The sequence below is a fragment of the Falco rusticolus genome, chromosome 19, assembly GCF_015220075.1.
Source record: "Falco rusticolus isolate bFalRus1 chromosome 19, bFalRus1.pri, whole genome shotgun sequence".
Lineage (NCBI taxonomy): Eukaryota > Metazoa > Chordata > Aves > Falconiformes > Falconidae > Falco > Falco rusticolus.
Genome location: NC_051205.1, coordinates 2,414,916 through 2,432,272, shown reverse-complemented (window position 1 = coordinate 2,432,272; position 17,357 = coordinate 2,414,916). Strand labels below are relative to the sequence as shown.

At 56.9% G+C, this 17,357-nt stretch overlaps 1 protein-coding gene and 1 long non-coding RNA gene across 13 annotated transcripts in view; both read left to right on the top strand.

The window, feature by feature from the left end:
* MEF2D (myocyte enhancer factor 2D) overlaps window positions 1-9,688 on the top strand; it is a 95,751-nt gene extending 86,063 nt beyond the window's left edge. For 9 of the 12 annotated variants that reach the window (XM_037370978.1, XM_037370970.1, XM_037370971.1 and 6 more), the window contains 5 exons: window positions 28-218; window positions 1,502-1,522; window positions 5,009-5,138; window positions 7,699-7,945; window positions 9,313-9,688. In XM_037370978.1, coding sequence (XP_037226875.1) covers window positions 28-218; window positions 1,502-1,522; window positions 5,009-5,138; window positions 7,699-7,945; window positions 9,313-9,643 — 920 coding nt within the window. In that variant the 3' untranslated portion in view covers window positions 9,644-9,688. The remainder of the gene's footprint in view (window positions 1-27; window positions 219-1,501; window positions 1,523-5,008; window positions 5,139-7,698; window positions 7,946-9,312) is intronic. The other 3 variants (XM_037370980.1, XM_037370982.1, XM_037370981.1) reach the window with 3 other exon arrangements.
* Window positions 9,689-16,530: 6,842 nt separating this feature from the next.
* The window catches only part of LOC119140097, a 3,421-nt gene continuing 2,594 nt past the window's right edge, over window positions 16,531-17,357 (top strand). Inside the window, exon 1 of the long non-coding RNA XR_005101557.1 lies at window positions 16,531-17,291. This is a non-coding gene — a long non-coding RNA (uncharacterized LOC119140097). The remainder of the gene's footprint in view (window positions 17,292-17,357) is intronic.

Genomic DNA, 17,357 nt, shown 5'->3' with positions numbered 1-17,357 from the left:
CCTCTCTGTCCCCCCTTTTTCCTGCAGGAAATGGCTACGTGAGTGCCAGAGCCTCGCCGGGTCTCCTTCCCGTGTCCAACGGCAGCAGCTTGGGCAAAATCATCCCGGCCAAGTCCCCGCCGCCACCCTCGCACAGCACCCAGCTGGCCACCAACAGCCGCAAGCCAGATTTACGAGTCATCACCTCGCAGAGCGGGAAGGGGTTAATGCACCATTTGGTGAGTCCTCACAGGGGTCTGCAAAGCCACCACTGGGGTGGGAGCGTGTCCCCTGTCAGCAGACAGGTTGCAGGGTGGTCTCAGTGCTGGAGCAGGTTGGTGTGGGCACCTATTCCATGCCATAGCAGTGGGAGCTGGCCGGGACCTTGCCGGTGGGGAGATCCCCAGGAGGAAACTTGGAATTCCCGTTTGCACCGGGCTGGATGCAAACAGGATGGTGCAATACCTGTGGGTGCAAACAGGACGGTGCAAAGGTGACAACAGGATGGTGCAAAACCCGTCGGTGCAAACAGGACGGTGCAAAGCCTGTGGGTGCAAAACCCATCAGTGCAAACAGGACGGTGCAAAACCTGTTGGTGCAAAACCTGTCGGTGCAAACAGGACGGTGCAAAGCCTGTTGGTGCAAACAGGGCGTGGCAATACCTGTGGGTACAAAACCTGTCGGTGCAAACAGGACAGTGCAAAGCCTGTCGGTGCAAACAGGATGGTGCAAAGCCTGTCAGTGCAAAAACCTGTCAGTTCAAACAGGAAGGTGCAAAGCCTGTTGGTGCAAACAGGATGGTGCAAAGCCTGTGGGTGCCAACAGGACAGCGCAAAACCCGTCAGTGCGAAACCTGTTGGTGCAAACAGGATGGTGCAAAGCCCATCGGTGCATACAGGATGGTGCAGAGCCTGTGGGTGCAAAACCCATCAGTGCAAACAGGACGGTGCAAAACCTGTCAGTGCAAAACCTCTCGGTGCAAAACCTCTCGGTGCAAACAGGACGGTGCAAAGCCTGTCAGTGCAAACAGAATGGTGCAAAACCTGTCGCTGCCAGCAGGATGGTGCAAAGCCCGTCGGTGCAAACAGGATGGTGCAAAGCCTGTGGGTGCCAACAGGATGGTGCAAAACCCGTCAATGCAAAACCTGTTGGTGCAAACAGGATGGTGCAAAACCTGTCAGTGCAAACAGGGCAGTGCAAAACCTGTTGGTGCAAACAGGATGGTGCAAAACCTGTCAGTGCAAACAGGATGGTGCAAAGCCTGTCGGTGCAAACAGGGGGGTGCAAAACGTGTTGGTGCAGACAGGACGGTGCAAAGCCCGTGGGTGCAAACAGGACAGTGCAAAGCCTATGGGTGCAAACAGAATGGTGCCCTACGCTGGGCACCAGTATGACCCATGGGCACCGTATGTGCCCGGTGGCGGGTGCAGGCGCGGTGCTGGCGTGCGCGGCAGCGCGGTGGTTGGCGAGGCCGTGGAGTTAACGGTGCCTCTCGGTTTTCTCTCTGTTCTCCCGCGGGCAGACGGAGGATCACTTGGCTCTGGTGAGTTCCCCGCTGAGCGTGCATCGTGGTGGGGTGGGACGTGGGCTGCTTGTCCCCTTGGTCCCCATGCCCTGCCCTGGCTGGGCGAAGGCGTGGGGTGTACGTAGGGGGGGGACACCGACCCCTTTGCCCTCACGTGTGAACGCGGCAGGATGCGGGTGCCCAGTCCCGCTGCAAAAAAACCCGATCCCGAGAAAAACGCACTTTTAGGAAAATCACGTTCCCTATGGAAAAGGAGCTGACAGGGCTAAAGTGCCTGGTTCTCCACCGGGGCCAAAGAGCCACGCTGGTTCCCCTGGGAGGGGGGTCAGCCCGGGGGGCTGCCCCAGGGGCTTCGCCGCTGTTCACGGCACGGCAAGCCCTGGCCCACTGCCACTGCAGGAGAGAGAGGGAGTAAATCAGGCTCTTCCCATGTTAAGGATATTATTTAAAGCCTGTGTAAATCCACTGGCTGGCTAGTGCACTCCCTAAACCTCCTTTGTGCATGGGGGGCAGTTTTCCGTGTTATTTTTATTTTTTTATTATTTTTTTTTTTTTCCTTGCCAGCAAAGTGAATAGCACCTTGTTTGTGGCAATGATTCACTCTTTTTTTTTTTTTTTTTCTGTTGCTATTCTGGTGCAGGGCAGATGGGCGCCAGGTCAGCGCAGCGAGGAAAGGGCGAGAGCTGCCGTAGGATGCGAGCTCAGGCAGCCAGGGAAAAGCTCCAAAACCACGGGAGGATGCCAATGACTCCCGCAGCCTCCAAGGAGACACTTTTGGCCAGGGGGAGGATTGGCCAGGGTTTTGGCAGGGCTTGAATTCGGCTGCTCTCCATGCCCCAAACCCCCGTCTCGCTTGGTGCCGCCCCCCCCCCCCCCCCTTCCCGGCAGCTCCGTGCCTCAGTTTCCCCATCTGCGGAGCGAAGACAGTCACCACCCGCCTCCCCATCTGCTCGTCACCGTTCTGGCTGCCAGAGGGCATTGCCTGTCTCTGAGCTGGAGGAGCAGCTTGCTTTAGGCAAAAAATCAGCCGGGTTGGCATTAACAGTTTTAATTGTTAGCCTGAGCTAACTCCCCCCTCCGCCCCCCCCCCCCCCCCCCCCGCTGATTTTTTGCCTGCAGTGAAGTACAGCCCTCGCCTGAGCCGAGGTGGCAGCCAGCGGGGAGGTGGAAGGTGACAAAAATCCGGGAAAAGGGGGGACGACAGGGACCTCAGCACAGCTGGATGGGGATGTTGTTGCAGCTGCTGGGTGGATTCATCCCGCCTGGGGCAGACGCCCCCCCTGCTCTGCTGACCTTCTCCCCACATTTGCTCTCCCTCCGTATTGCTCAACCTCTACACCAGAGCTGCTCTCTCTCGAAATGGCAACTCCTACCTCTTTACACACAGCGGGATGAGTCAGCTGCCCCCCTCCGCTGAGACCTGCCCCCCTGCCCTTCACCTCCTGCCCCCAGGCATTGCCCTGCCAACCTCCTGCGTGTGCTCCTGGCACCTTTAGGCTCCGGAGTTTTGCTCTTTTAGGGGGTCCAGAGAGGGGGTCCCCCATCCCTCCGTGGGCAGGGGTAGAGCAGGATGCATTCCCCAAGCCTAGGGCGACAAGCCAGCTCACCTGGGAGCATGCCTGCATGCTTTTGTGACGAGCCTGAGTGGCAGTTTGCAACCGGGAGCAGTTTGCAACTTGGGAGCATTTTGCAAGGTGCACGGCGTGTGAGTGGCGCGGGGCAGCTTGCACGCCTCAGCACTTCCAACCTGCATGAATCGGGATGAAATTTGGGATGTTTCCTACAGCGCAGCCGGGTCTGACATCCCCGTGTTCGCCTCGTGGTGTCATGGGGGCTGATACACACCCCCCTTATCAGGCAGCATCCCACCGCCCCTACCAGGCTCATCCCCATGCCAGTGCTTTCCCAGGAAAGCCACAAGGCAGCCGGGCAGAGGGGATGGGGCTGTGGGTCGCATCCTGCTGTGGGTCGCATCCTGCTGGGCTGGCTGGGGGTCTGGTGCAGGCAGGAGAAGGATGGGGCTGAATCCTGCCCACCGTGAGGGCATTTCTGGCAGCATCCCAAGCTGTGGGCAGTGGGCACGGCCAGCAGGACCCACGCCAGGAAAACCTGCTGGTACAGCCCCAAGGCTTTAGCAATTAGAGAGCCCTGGTAATCACCTTCCCTGGGTGGCGGGGAGGGACCCGCGGGCTGGGCAGCGTGTGGGCGCAGGGTGCTGCAAACCCAGCGTGCTGGGGTGCTGTCCCCCTCCGGAGGTGGCAAGGGCCGGGGGGGGGGGGGCGGTTACCTCCAGCCTTAGCCCAGCAGAGTCCTGCGTGGCTGTGGACCACTGCCCAGCCCTAAAAAGCTCTGGGAGCCCTCGGTGCCTCACTGGGAGCTGGGAGGAAGACTGGGAGCAGGGGGGAAGACCGGGAGCTGGGAGACTGGGAGCCGGGAGGAAGACTGGGAGCAGGGGGGAAGACTGGGAGCTGGAAGGAAGACTGGGAGCTGAGAGACTGGGAGCTGGGAGGAAGACTGGGAGCCGGGAGGAAGGCTCCTCGCCATGGCCCTCGGGGATGCAGCCAGCCTCGTGCCAGGCGTGATTTAAGCTGGGCACTGCCCCAGTCTTCACGGGGTGACGTGTGCCGGGGTGCTTCAGATTAGAGTCAAGCCTCTTGAGTCTGATGTAAATCAGATCAGCAGAGACAGCCCGGATTATCTGCCTTGTAAACAGGGCTGGCGCTGACCCGTAGATCCACCCACGTAACTGCCTGGAAAACCACGGGGGGAGGCTGGCGTGCACTGGTCCAAGGGCAGAATTTTTCCACGCCGGACCTGCTCACGCCCGAGTCACCCAAACCTCAGCAGGGCACCAAGCCAGCGGCTTGCTGAGCGCTGGAGCTTGAAGTTTAAGGATGCCGGAGTGCCTTTAAAATCCTGAGACCGATGCTCAGCATCTTCATGCTTGCCTTAGAGGCAGGGGCTCGTCGGTGCTGCGGGGAGGAGGATGCGTCAGCTCTGCGCTGCATTAGCTGGTCCTGGTGTCCTTCGGTACCTTTGTCACCCTTTGAGTAGCCCAGCAAATGGCAGGAGCATCCTGAGCATCCTCTGGATCTTCTTTGGTACCTCAGAAGGATACAACCCGAGGCATCCCGCTGGTCTTCCCCCTCCCCGCCCGCACGCACACAGTGAGGTTGCTGGTCCTTGCGGGTGATGCCCAGCCCTGGGCAGAAAGGTGACCCAAGGTCACTGCCAGGTGACCTGCAAATTAATGTCACCAAAGTCCTCGATGTCCGTAACTGGTGTGGTTTGCACGTGGCTTTATGGCAACGAGGAACGGCCGAGGGATCAATCCTGCTGAGCCCCGCAGCCTCCGTGATCAGCCTCGGCTGCCTCAAAGGCTGGTGCATGCCGGGGGTGGGGGGAGCTGCAGGTTTTGGGGGTCAGGGGAGGGGACACACACAACCCACGAGGACACCAGTGTCTGATTCTGGGTGGTAACTCCCGCTCTGTTTGCTTCTCCAGCAGAACACGCAGCGGTTAGGTGTCTCCCAAGCAACTCACTCTTTAACCACACCGGTTGTTTCTGTGGCTACTCCGAGTTTGCTGACGCAGGGGCTGCCTTTCTCCGCCATGCCCACCGCCTACAACACAGGTAAGAGCAGCCCGGGTAGGAGCTTCCCGAGGGATAATTTTGTAGGAGAGGGAAATCGATGTGCAATGGAGAACCAGCACGTGCCTGGCTCTCTCCCCCAGCAACTCCAGCATAGCTTGTGGACCTCGCTGCTGCAAGGTGGGGTCGAGTCCAGGAGTTCCACAGGATCAAAACTCAAGGGGAAACTCGTTATATTAATAGTAAGTCACTGTCATATCCAACGGGGGCGGGGGGGGGGGGGTGTCAGGGCAGCGTTCTGTCACGCGAGAGGCCGTGAAGGTGCTTTTAGGTGGATGCCTAATTACAGCTCCACCCATCTGCAAGCTCCGGAGAGCTGGGGGGTGATGTTGTAACAGGGGCTTAATGAAAACCAGCGTCAGGCCCCCCCAGATTTGGGAAGAATGCAAACCAGCCTGCTCCCAGATTTGGGCTTGGGTGGTTGGAGCCAGCCCCGGGCGATGGTTACGGCTGCGCTTTCCCAAGCAAAGGGGTTGTTGCGTAGTTGCAACCTGCCAAAGCCCCCAAAGGTTTGAAAAAAAAAAAAAAAATTCAAAAAAGCTGCTCGTCTGGTTGGGAACTCCCTCTGATAATTAGTAGGTGTAACCCCGAAGGTGCTTGTTGCTGCGGGAGGAGCAGGGTCCCATCCTTGCGTGGAAATCCTCCTCGGCGTGTGGTCCACCAGCCAGCCTGTGCACAGCCCAAATCCCCAAAATAGTTTTTAATTGAGCCCTGTGCTGTTACCCCTCAGGGTGGAGCAGGGAGGGGGGGTTGGGGGTCAGCTGGCTGGCTTTAATTTTCTGTCTTTCCGCGTTCCCACTTGGGGTCTGTGGCTGCCGTGTTCGCTGGGGACACCGATGGGGTGACCATGGTGTGGATGCTCAGAAGGGGCAGCTGCCCTGAGCACCCTCCGAGCCGGGGGTTGTTGCCGCTTGTGCTTTCGAGGTCTGAGCTATGAATTGGGTGGGATTGGCTCAATTTCAGGCTGATGAGGTTGCATCGAGCATCCCGCTGGCCAGGCCCTTCCCTGCGCTTGCTCGGCAGCCTGATTCAGTCAAACCCCAGCGTTCACGGCGCTGAGATAGGGGATGGCTCCGGTTCAAGCTCTTGGCTGCGGAGGCGGCTGTCGTAACCAGTGGGTGTCAGGAGCTCCAGAACCAGAAAGGCTGGTGCTGGGGGGTAAAGAAGTGTGGGGGGCAGAGAGCCCCGGTGCTGGGGCAGAAATTCCTACAGAATTCCTGTGCCTGGCATCAACACCTTTGCAGCCGCCCCTTTGGGTGCTGCTGCTGCAGGCGAGTTGGGCCCCGCTAGGGTGAAGAGGGCTGAAATCAAAAGGACAGAGAGAAAGGGGGAAGGAGGTTGGAGGAACGCTGAGGATCCGTGGGGATCTGCGGGGATCTGGAGCAGGTGCAGATGAAGCTCACCGAGCGTTTCACCATCTCCGAGAGGAGCAGTCGCTCGCCAGCCCCGTGCCGCGTCACCGCAGGATTTCCCACCTTGTAGAAAATATTTTGGGGGTGCTGGGCTTCGGGATGCTCCCGGAGTGGAAAGAGCATCTCCCCTCTCCATCCCTATGGATGCTGGAGGCGGGTGGAGAGCGCCCCCTGCTGCCGCGCGGGGGCACGGCGCGTGGGGCTGGACCCCACGAGTGGGGGGGGCTGGAGGAGGCGGGGGGGGGGGTCAGCACCTACCGGGCTTTTCCAGCTCCGCGCGGGGGGGGGGGGGTTGTACACGTGGCTGTGTGGTTTATACCCAGCCCTATTCCTGCGTGGGGTTTTTCCCACCCCACACACCTTCCTGAGTGGAACCGGTGTGGGCATGGGGCTGCGTTTGCCAGCGCTGGGCTTTAGGGGGGTGACGGTGACCAGCGAGGGGTGGGGGTGGGGGGTCCTCTTGAAGCTAGGAGAAGACTAGATGTAAGGAAGCAATTTGTTACGCTGAGGGTAGTGAGACCCCAGCATGGGCTGCCCAGAGAGGCGGCGGGTGCCCCATCGCTGCAAAGGTTCAAGGTCAAGTTGGACGGGGCTCTGAGCAACCTGGTGTAGGAGGAATGTCCCTGCTTATTGCAGGGGGGGGTGGACTAGGTGGTCTTTGAAGGTCCCACACCACTCTTAACGATCCTGGGATTCGAAGAGATGCATCCTGCGGGCAGCATCCCCGCGCAGCTCACCGCGGCGGCTGATCATCGGGGCAGGAGGAGACGGCCCCAGGTTGCACCAAGGAAGGTTCGGTTTGGATACTAGGAAATATTTCTGCCCCGAAAGGGTGGTCCGGCATCGGAACGGGCTGCCCACGGAGGTGGTGGAGCCACCATCCCTGGAGGTATTTAGGAACCACGTGGATGCGGTGCTTAGGGACGTGGTTCAGCGGTGGGCTTGGCAGTGCTGGGGTAACGGTTGGACTTGGTGATCGTGAAGGTCTTCTGTCACCTGAATGATTTTATATTCTGGATGTTGGGGCTGGTTTGTGTCTCCTGAGCGCGTCTCCATCTTCCTGCAGGGCTCAGGGCTCTGCTGGAGTGGGGGGTGACATTGAAAGGACTGAAGGGCTCCTTCCTTTCCAGATTATCAGCTGACGAGCGCTGAGTTGTCTTCACTGCCAGCATTCAGCTCACCTGGTGGGCTGTCCCTTGGCAACATCTCTGCCTGGCAGCAGCAGCAGCAGCAGCAGCAACAGCAGCAACAGCAGCAGCAGCAACAGCAGCAGCAGCAGCAGCAACAGCAACAGCAGCAGCAGCAGCAGCAACAACAACAACAGCAGCAGCAGCAGCAGCAGCAGCACCTGGTTCCTGTATCACTAGGAAATTTAATGTAAGTGAAACGGGTACCAGGGGCCGTTCAGGCGATGCTGTAAAAGGAAAGAGGGAAACGGGGAGTTTCCAGGGTGCCAAACGTGACCCCCCCCGCTGCCTTCTCGCCCACCTCCCGCTGTCCCAGGAGTGACCCTGGGGTCCCCAGATGAGGTCAAGGCGACAGGTGCGCTCAGTGATGCTCCCCGAGAGCTGCGCCTTGCTGTCTGTCCGCAGCAGGAGGATTCCTCTCTTCAGATCCCGGGGCGGGAGCTGGGATCCAGCAGGAGGCAGAGTGGCGCTGCAGAATATTCGATGCATTTGATGTATTCGAATATTCGATGCGTTCGATGGTGCTGCAGAATAAGTTGGCTGGAAATAGCGATCCCGCCAGGGCGGATGGAGAGTAGCTTGTAATATCGAAAAGGAATTGATTTACTTCCAGGAAAAACGATGTGTGCGCTTGCGTGTTGGACCAGGTTTTCCCAAGTGGATCTGCTTTTAGGCTGGAATAAAGCGTCCACACACAGGGCTTTGGGGGAGTATCTTAGCCAAAATCGAGCTGGCAGTGACTTGCCCGCGTTCACACTGAGACCGTGGGACCAAAAGAGGCAGGAATTGGAAGAGGATTTAGGAGTGAGACTGGGACACCCCCAGCGCCAAGTGCCAGGGGGATGGATGGATGCACCAGGCTTTTGGGCAGCAAGTTCCGTGCATTTCTCCATTTTCCAGGAGCTCATTTTCCAGGCAGGGACGTCCTGCCCCAGCGGGGCTGCAGGACATGCCGAAAGCCTGGATGGAATTTTGGGCTGTAGGGAAAAGGCTGAAGAGGTTCCCGGTTTGGTGAAACCTGCCCATCTGAGCCCTGCGCCGGATTTGCGCAGCGCACGGGGGGACGCTGGGGCAGAGCCGTAGGGTGCCCACGGGGTGGGGGTGTCACAGCCTGTCCCTCTCCTCCCAGCCCTTGGGTGGCTGCTGTGGGGACGGCGGGTGGGATGGGGGCTGGATCAGGGGGGGCTGGTGCAGGAGGGATGCTGCCCGCAGGGTGGTGCGGGGTCTATTGCTGGCTCAGTGGGGATGCGTCACGGTGAACACGTGGATTATGAATTCTGGGGTCTTAATAATGCGTAATTCTCATTATGAATCCAGATTCATCATGAATCTGGATTCATAAACTAATCCAGATTCATCATTCTGGATTATTTCAGCTGCGGGGCGTGCGGGTTAGGAATTCTGTGGATTGGAGGGTAAAAGGCCACCAAAAAGATGAATAATGAGAGACTCCCTGTTATCTCCCCCTCCATCCCTTTCTGCCCCTCCCTCCCCTCCTGCTCTCCTCTTCCTCTCCCTCTCCTAACCTCATCCCCCTCCCCCTCTCCGGCCACCCAGACAAGGGAGTCACTTGTCCCACACCACCACTTTGACTGTCAACACCAACCCCAACATCAGCATCAAGTCGGAGCCCGTCTCGCCCAATCGGGAAAGAAACACTGCCACCCCGCTCAGCACCTTCCCCCACCAGCCCCGGCACGAGCCCACCGGCCGCTCGCCCGTCGACAGCCTCAGCAGCAACACCAGCTCCTACGAAGGCAGCAGCGAGCGGGATGATCCCGCCCGTCCCGATTTCGGCTCATCCCTTGGCCTCCTGCGACCCACCGGCGAGCCCGAGGGGGAGACCCCCTCCGTAAAGCGCATGCGGTTGGATACCTGGGTCACATAACGGGTCCCCCCTGGGAACGCCGCCAGCTCGCAGCGGGGATGGGGAGGTGGGGGGGGGGGAGGTGGGGGGGGGGTGGGGGGGCGCGGGGGTGAAACGGGTTCTGGGGCTGGGCTGGGGTTGGGGAGGGGGGAAATTTATCATAAACTGCCTGAGAAATAGCTTTAGGATTTTTGTAGGCATTCATTCTAGCGCAGCAGGCGACGCACGCAGTACATACGGCGCTCCTCGGCCGGGGGCCGCAGGCTCGGGATTAGCCGGGCGCGGGGGGGAACAACAGGGAGACGGGGAGAGGGGAGGACACGGGAATTAAATCGCTGCGTCCTCGCAAAAAAAAAAAAAAAAAAAAAAAAAAAGCAGCCAAAAAAAGCAATCCCTGGCCACACTCATCCCTGCAGGCGGGCGGACCAGGCGGCATCGGTACCCACCGACCAGCGAGACCCCCGGGGGTGTTGGTCCCCACCAGGTGGTTGGACCGTATCCCTGGAGAAGAGCATCCGTGGCAGGATGGGCTCCAGAGCAGGGAGACGGGGCACAGAGCATCCCCAAAACGCAGTGCCTGGGCTCTCCGAGGTCCCTGTGCCGGGAGGGGCAGTTCGGCCACCATCCAGCTTTCCCAAAGCTTTTTGTCAGGTGATGGTTTTCCTTAAAAAAAAAAAAAAAGGCTTTCCTAAACTGGTTTTCCTGAACTGGCTGGGAAGAGCCCAGCTGCAGTATTCCACGCGGTGCCGATGGATCTGCAGCCTGCTTGTGCTGCCGGGGGTCCCATCAAGGTGCCTTGGGGGGTGTAAAAAGCAGATTTGGGAAAGTTTAATCCTTTTTGCCAGACAAGCAGATGCAGGCAGCATCTTTTCCAGTTTTTTGAAAAGCGCCGCTCGCTTTTCCCGATGGCAGAGGGAAAGTTCTCGGTTCCTCCCGGGGCGCAGCAGGTTTGGAGAGGAAGGATGTGTTGTCGCCGCTTTTCAAGAAAATTGCGGGGTTTGACCGAGCACAGTTTGTAAATGATTGGAAAAATGCATTCCCGTTCCACATGGGCCAAAGCTTTCCGTTAGAAAGGATTTCTTTTTATGGAAGGACGTGATCCTTTGGGATATTGCCTGAAGGTTTCTAGGCCTCTAAAGGCAAGCCGTGCGGAAAATCTGCCCAAGTCTCGACAGAGGGATTGAGTGGAAGGAAAAAGGAAAAACGCAAGGAATTTCCTCATGTTGCCGCTTGCTCCGGCGGTTTTCCAGGGATGGGCATCAGCGCCCTGACCCCCAAGTGCAGCAGCCAGCTCAGGGCTTGGGGGTTGGAAGGAGAAGGGCCCGATCCTGGCTGGCGGAGGCTTTAGGGATGGGCTTTCTCCCCACGGATGCTCTTCTCCGGGATGCTGGTCCCCCATCCCCGTTCCAACCTGCTGCCTGGTCACCCCTGCAGCGCCTGTGTCGGGACAACCCCGGCCCCGCTCCCCCCGGGCGTCGCGTGCACAAAACCTGCCTGGATGCTGCCGTTGCCAAATGGCCCCTTCGGCAGCCGGAGCCGGGAGCTGGGGGCTGCGGAGGGGCCGGGAGCTGCTTTGGGACCCCCCGCCCGGCGCTGGTGCGAAGAGAGGAGTAAAAAGTCACGGTAGGATTTACATCCCTTCTGGAACCCTCCAAGCATCCCGTGTCTGGTTCACATTGAAACGAGGCGTATTGCATAAGGATTTCTTGGGATGTTGGCAAAACAAGCAAATCGATGGGGTTTTAGCCATTTTTCCAATCCAGGCGGTTTTTCCCAAAGTTTCTAATTGGAAAAACAAGGCAAAAAAAAAAAAAAAAAAGTTGTTGATGATGATGAAATGAACCGGGGTGACTTTGAGTGGTTGGAGAAGAGGAAATCCTCCAAAAATGGGGTGAAAATTGCTGGCCAAAGAGGGTGAATGTGGCCGCATCCTGCCCAGTGGGGCTCAGCGGCGCGGGAGCCACCGGCTACGTCGAGTGTGGCGGTGGAATCACCCGGCGCATCCAGTATCTACCCTGACTTTTCCTCCTCTCCCCAGCACTGGAATGGGTTTGGGTGCGAAGACCTGGCAGAACAGGAGGGTGGTGGGTGCTCAGCACCCCCGGAGCTGCCGATGGGGTGCTGTGGCTGGGTACCAGCACCTTGCCCTGGAATTCCTGCCTGCGGAATTTCCTGGAGAGATGGGCCGGCGGAAATTTCCCCCTGACAATTTTGGCGATCTCAAATTGCTGCCGCGAAAGAGGGTGGGTTTTTTTAATCCAAAATTTTGATTTTTTTTTTTTTGAACGATCCGGTTTGAATTCCCTCTCCCATTCCCGTGCTGCCGGGTGGGCAACGGGAGCGGCAGGGAGGGGGGAGGGGGGGGCTCCTGGCAGGTTTTGTGTGGTTCAACCCGCCCTCCCTGCCTCCCCCTCCCCGACCATCCCCAGTGGGTACCATGACGCGCTGGGGAGATGCTCGGCTCCCGAGGCGGCATCATCGGCGGCATCATCGGATCTCCCTCCCTCCGCCTCCGTTTATCCATCCGGAAAGCGGGATTGACGCTGCGGACTGTGATCCCCCCTCGCCCACGCTGACACCCCCATGACCCACGGGGTACCGGACACGCACCTGAGCTCTTTGCACGGCCTTGCTTTGGAAATTAGGCGGGATTAACGACGTCTCATTGGTTTCATTTTTTTTTTTTTTAATTTTTTTTTTTTCATGCAAAAAAAAGAATATACAAAACTAAATGGTTTCCGCTGGGAAGCAGCGTGGCAGGAGATGCCAGCAAGAGCCACTTGCTCCGGAGACCCCGGTGGGGAGGAGGCGGTGAAGACCCCCCAGCACTCGACACCGTCAGAGCATCGCTGCAGAGCAAACCCCAAAGAGGGGAGAAAACCAAGAAAAAAAACCCAACAAAACCCCACAAAAACCAAAAACCAACCAACCAAACCCCATTTTTTGCTCATTAACTTCATGCCCTGACTCCCAAGTTCACACTTCTACCTTGAAGCTGAGCGCCTGGAAAAAAAAAAAAAAAATTAAAAAAAATTATAATAATACAAAAAGCGAGACAGAAAAAGGCTCTGGGTTACGGAGAGATGCAGGTTTAGATCTCCCTGGAGGGGAAAAAGCGCGAGCGGTTGGGCACGGACCCACAGGACTCCAACGATCCCTACGGACAAGTACGGCTCGTGGGAAAAACAGGGATGCCCCGGGTCGGATCCGGCATTAGCTTCACCGTCGTGGTGAAACCGTTTTAGGGGTTGGTTTGTCGGGGGTCTTTATTTTGTTGAGGGCTTGGGGGTATTTTATTTTAAATTTTTTTTTTTTTTTTTGGTCCAGGTCATTATCCTTTTATTTCCCGCCCCCCAACTGTAGTATCCAGTAAACTCCTCCTAATTTTCAAAAGACAACGAGAAGAATGACAATCTAAGAAACCAACACCCTCCTTTGTGCTTCTATAAATACGTTTCTGATCTAATTTTATTTCTCGTGCTCATCTGTACTGTTGACAGTTACAATTGTGTATAATTTTTTTTTTTAATTTGGAAATTTTGCGTTGTATAGGGTTTAGTTTTAAAATATATATATATATTTTCCATTTTTTAAAAAAGGGGTGTTGCAAAAAAAATTGCACGATTTAAATGACAATAGTTAAATGCTGCAGTTTTTAGAGATGTGGAAGCAAAATGGAGCTTATTTATTCTCAAAGGCTATAAAGGTGTAAAATGCATGAAGACAAAAAAAAAAAAAACATTTACAAAAAAAAAAAAAAAAGACAAAAAAAGTGTAACCTGAACAAAGTGTAGCGTTAAAAATTTTAAAGGATGACGAGAAGAAAAAAAAAAAAAAACAAAACAAAACAAAAAAAAAAAACAAAACAAAAAAAAAACCAACAGCTAATATATTGTGTTTGGGCTAGTTTGCTTTTGTTTTTAATTGTTCCTTTTTTTGGAGAATGAAATACAATTGTGTATATTTTCATATAAGAAGTATGCACTGAGATGTTTCAAAAAATGATATATTACTTTCTAAAAGTGTGGTTACTTACCAAAGTCTTGTTTCTGATCTTTTACCTTCTGGAAATCTCTGCGGACCCCTCGAACATGCGCACGCCGGGGCTCGACGCCGCGGGTCGGATCCAGAGGTAAGCGCCGGGGTGGTTTGCACTCCGGGGCCGGTGCAGCCCCCCCCCCCCCCTCCACCGGCATCAGCCCCCTCCTCACCCTGTGGGTGCTCCGGCCCCATCCCCCCCACCTTGGATCCCATGGGATGGGGGAGCCCAGCGGCTGCATTTGGGGGGCACGGGGCTGGTGCTGGTGGATGCGGCTGGGATGCCGGCGGTGGGATGCTGGCAGTGGGATGCTGGCGGTGGGATGCCAGTGGTGACGCCTCCCCCCCCCCCCCATCCTGGGAAGGCTGGTCTTTCCCAGGGTTTGGCAAAGCCAAAGCCGGCTGGATTTTGGGGTGTTTGTGCCGGTGGTGGGGGGAGGGGGGATGGGGGTCACAGCATCCCTCAGTGGGACGGTGCTGGGGGGGCTGGTGCAGGATGAAGGGTACGTCTGTGCGCTGGGGGGGGGGGGGGATGTGGGGCGTGCGCCACTGGGATAACCAGGATTTGTCCCCCTGGCTGGTGCAGGGAGCAGGATGGAAGGAGGTCGCGGGTGATGCTCAGGTGATGCTGATGCTGTAGCAGCAGGAGGGGGGTGGGGTGGGGGGAGGTCACCTGCCCACCCCCACCCCCCACCAGGAGGAGATTTAGGGATGGAGCAAGACCTTGAGTGATGCTTCAAATCTAGACTAGCAGGGTGGGCTGCCGGGGTGCATCAGGCGGGCGCTGAGGATGGTGCTGGATGGATGAGGAAGGTCTCACCCACTCCACGGGGGGGGCTGCGGAACCAGGTGGGGGGGGTCGGGGTGACCCCATGCTGCCAGGGGGGCTTGGGGGACGGCGAAGACCCTGGCTGCATTGGGTGAGGGCTGGTGGCACTGGGGGGGTCGGTGCTGGGGGCGGGGGTCCAGCAGCAGGTTGTGGTTGTGCAAGGGGACCCCCAAGCCCCACGGGGGCTGCGGTCGCTGTGGGGAGACCCTCGGGGAAGGGGGTTGTCGCTGGGGCTGGGGGTGTCCAAACCAGAGCTGGTTGCAAAGGGCCACGCGGGGCCCGTGGGGGAAAGGGGGGGAGGAGGAAGGAAAAGAATTTTTCACTTTCCTCTTCCTCCCCCCGCAAAAAATCTCAGCAAACCAGGGAAAAAACAAATTAAAAAAAAAAAAATAAAAATAATTTTCCTTGAAAATTCCACCTCCCGCACTTTTTTCCTCCCTTACGTTGCCCGGTTGGAAAATCCTAACTGGTTGATGGGAATGGGAAAGTTTGTCACCAGCTCTGGGGACAAGTGCTGCCAACCCTGGCTGCCCGCAGGGGGTCCGGTGTCGTGTCCCCCCACACACCACCAGCTCCCTGGGGGGCTGAGCAGGGCGAGCATCCCCTCGGTGTGGGCGAGGACTCGGTGGCATCTTCCCGGCCGTGCCTTGGCTGTGCCCCCCCGGTGCCGCATCCTGCCTTCCCTCCCCATCCCCCCGGCACGACCCGGGATGTTTCGGGGATTTGGACACCCAAAGTGGCAAAAATTCATCCTCGGGTGGCCCGCGGGCGCGGCCATAACCTCGGCTTCAGCCGAAGGTTCCCTTTCCATTTTTGCATCATTTTATTCCACCTTTCCCTCTTCCCCTCGTTTCACATTTTTCCCTTTCCTTTCCTTTCCTTTCCTTTCCTTTCCTTTCCTTTCCTTTCCTTTCCTTTCCTTCTCCCTTTCATTTCCTTTCCTTTCCTTCCTTTCCTTTCCTTTCCTTTCCTTTCCTTTCCTTTCCTTTCCTTTCCTTCCCTTTCCTTTCCTTCCTTCCTTTCCTTTCCTTCCTTCCTTTCCTTTCCTTTCCTTTCCTTTCCTTTCCTTTCCTTTCTCTTTCCTTTTCCTTTCCTTCCTTTCCTTTCCTTCCTTTCCTTTCCTTCCTTTCCTTTCCTTTCCTTTCCTTTCCTTTCCTTTCCTTTCCTTTCCTTTCCTTTCCTTTCCTTTCCTTTCCTTTCCTTTCCTTTCCTCTCCTCTCCTCTCCTCTCCTCTCCTCTCCTCTCCTCTCCTCTCCTCTCCTCTCCTCTCCTCTCCTCTCCTCTCCTCTCCTCTCCTCTTTCCTTTCCTCTTTTCTTCCCTTCCCTTCCCTTCCCTTCCCTTCCCTTCCCTTCCCCTCCCTTCCCTCCCCTTCCCCTTCCCCTTTCCTTCCCTTCCCCTTCCCTTCTTTCCCTTCCCTTCCCTTCCCCTTCCCCTTCCCTTTTTTTATTTTTTCTTTAATTGTTCTTTTCTTGCCTTTTTTCCTTGCCTTTTTTTCCCCCTTCCTCTTCATTTTTTTTCCTTCCCTTTTTTCCTTCCCTTTCCCCAAAAAGCCACAACCCCGAGTTCTCACCACCCCGCTGCCCCCCTCGCCCTTCCCTGGGGAAGCCAGGAGCCACGCTCGGGATGGAAGAGGGCCTTTCCCTCGGGAATTTTTCCCTTTTCCGGAACTTTCCTCTCCGCTCTGCCCTCCCCTCCCTCTCTCCTCTCCCTCCCTGCAGTATTTTCCCCAGCTGCTGTCACTGTAAATAGCGAGTTTCGATACGTTAGCAACGGTAACAGTACAGAAAACTGGTTTTTGGGTTGATTTTTTTTTTTGGTTGGTTTTTGTTTGTTTGTTTGTTTTTTTTTTGTTGTTGTTGTATTGATATGAAATGAGATTATATTTTTGTCAGAGTATATTGTAATAATACCGACTTTGGACATGGCCGAATCGTACAGCTATTTCTTGTTTAACCCTCTTGGATTTTCCCGTGCATCCCCACCCCCTGCTCCCCATTCCTCCCCACTCCCCCATTTTATATCCCAGACCTGGCCGGAGCAGCTGCCTGGCGATGGCCGGACCCCCAGGGATGCTTTTCCTTAGGGGGTCCCCAAAGTCCTGGCGTGACACCCCAGGGTCCTCCTGGAAACCGGGAAGCGCCTGGTGCCGCAGGGATGCTCTGGCTCCCTGCTACGCTGCTGGCAGGAATCGGGGAGCTTGAAGGAGCGCACCCAGCTTCCCAATGGATGGAAAATCCAGGTTTTTTCCTCCAATTTTTGCCTTTCGAGCCCCGTTCTGGAAAAACGCTGCCTTGTTTGAAAGATGCTTTCACAAAGCCAGAAGAGGGTGGTGTGGCTCAGGCTGCACCGGCCGCCTGGGATGTGATTTTTGGGGGGAATTCAGGATTTTATACCATCCCCAACCCGCTACCACAGGGAGAGGCAGAGAAACACGAGTGTCACCGGGCTGGGGTGGGCTGCAGCCCCCCTGCGCGTTACCACAGGGTGGAGGGTACCCACCAGCTCCGGGGGGGAGGGAAAATTGGGATTTTTTTCACTTCAGCTGGGTTTGCCGGAGCCGGGGGGGTGGGATTTTCTTACTGGTGCCACTGGAGCCACCACCAGCACTGTTCCTCATGGAGCATCCATTCCCCGGCTGGAAACACACTGGCATAGGATGAGCACTGGGACATCCCGGGGGGCTCCCAGCGTCTCCCTTTGGGGGCGAGACCCCCGCCCCCCATCACCCAGTGGGGGCCCGGCTCCCTTCCTCCCCACGGCTCTTCCCAAGCAGTTTGCAGGCAAAGAGGATGCGGCAAGAGGTGGGACCACTGCGGCTGTGCTGCTGTCCCCCCTTCGCCAACCAGGTCGCCCCACCCCCACTCGGT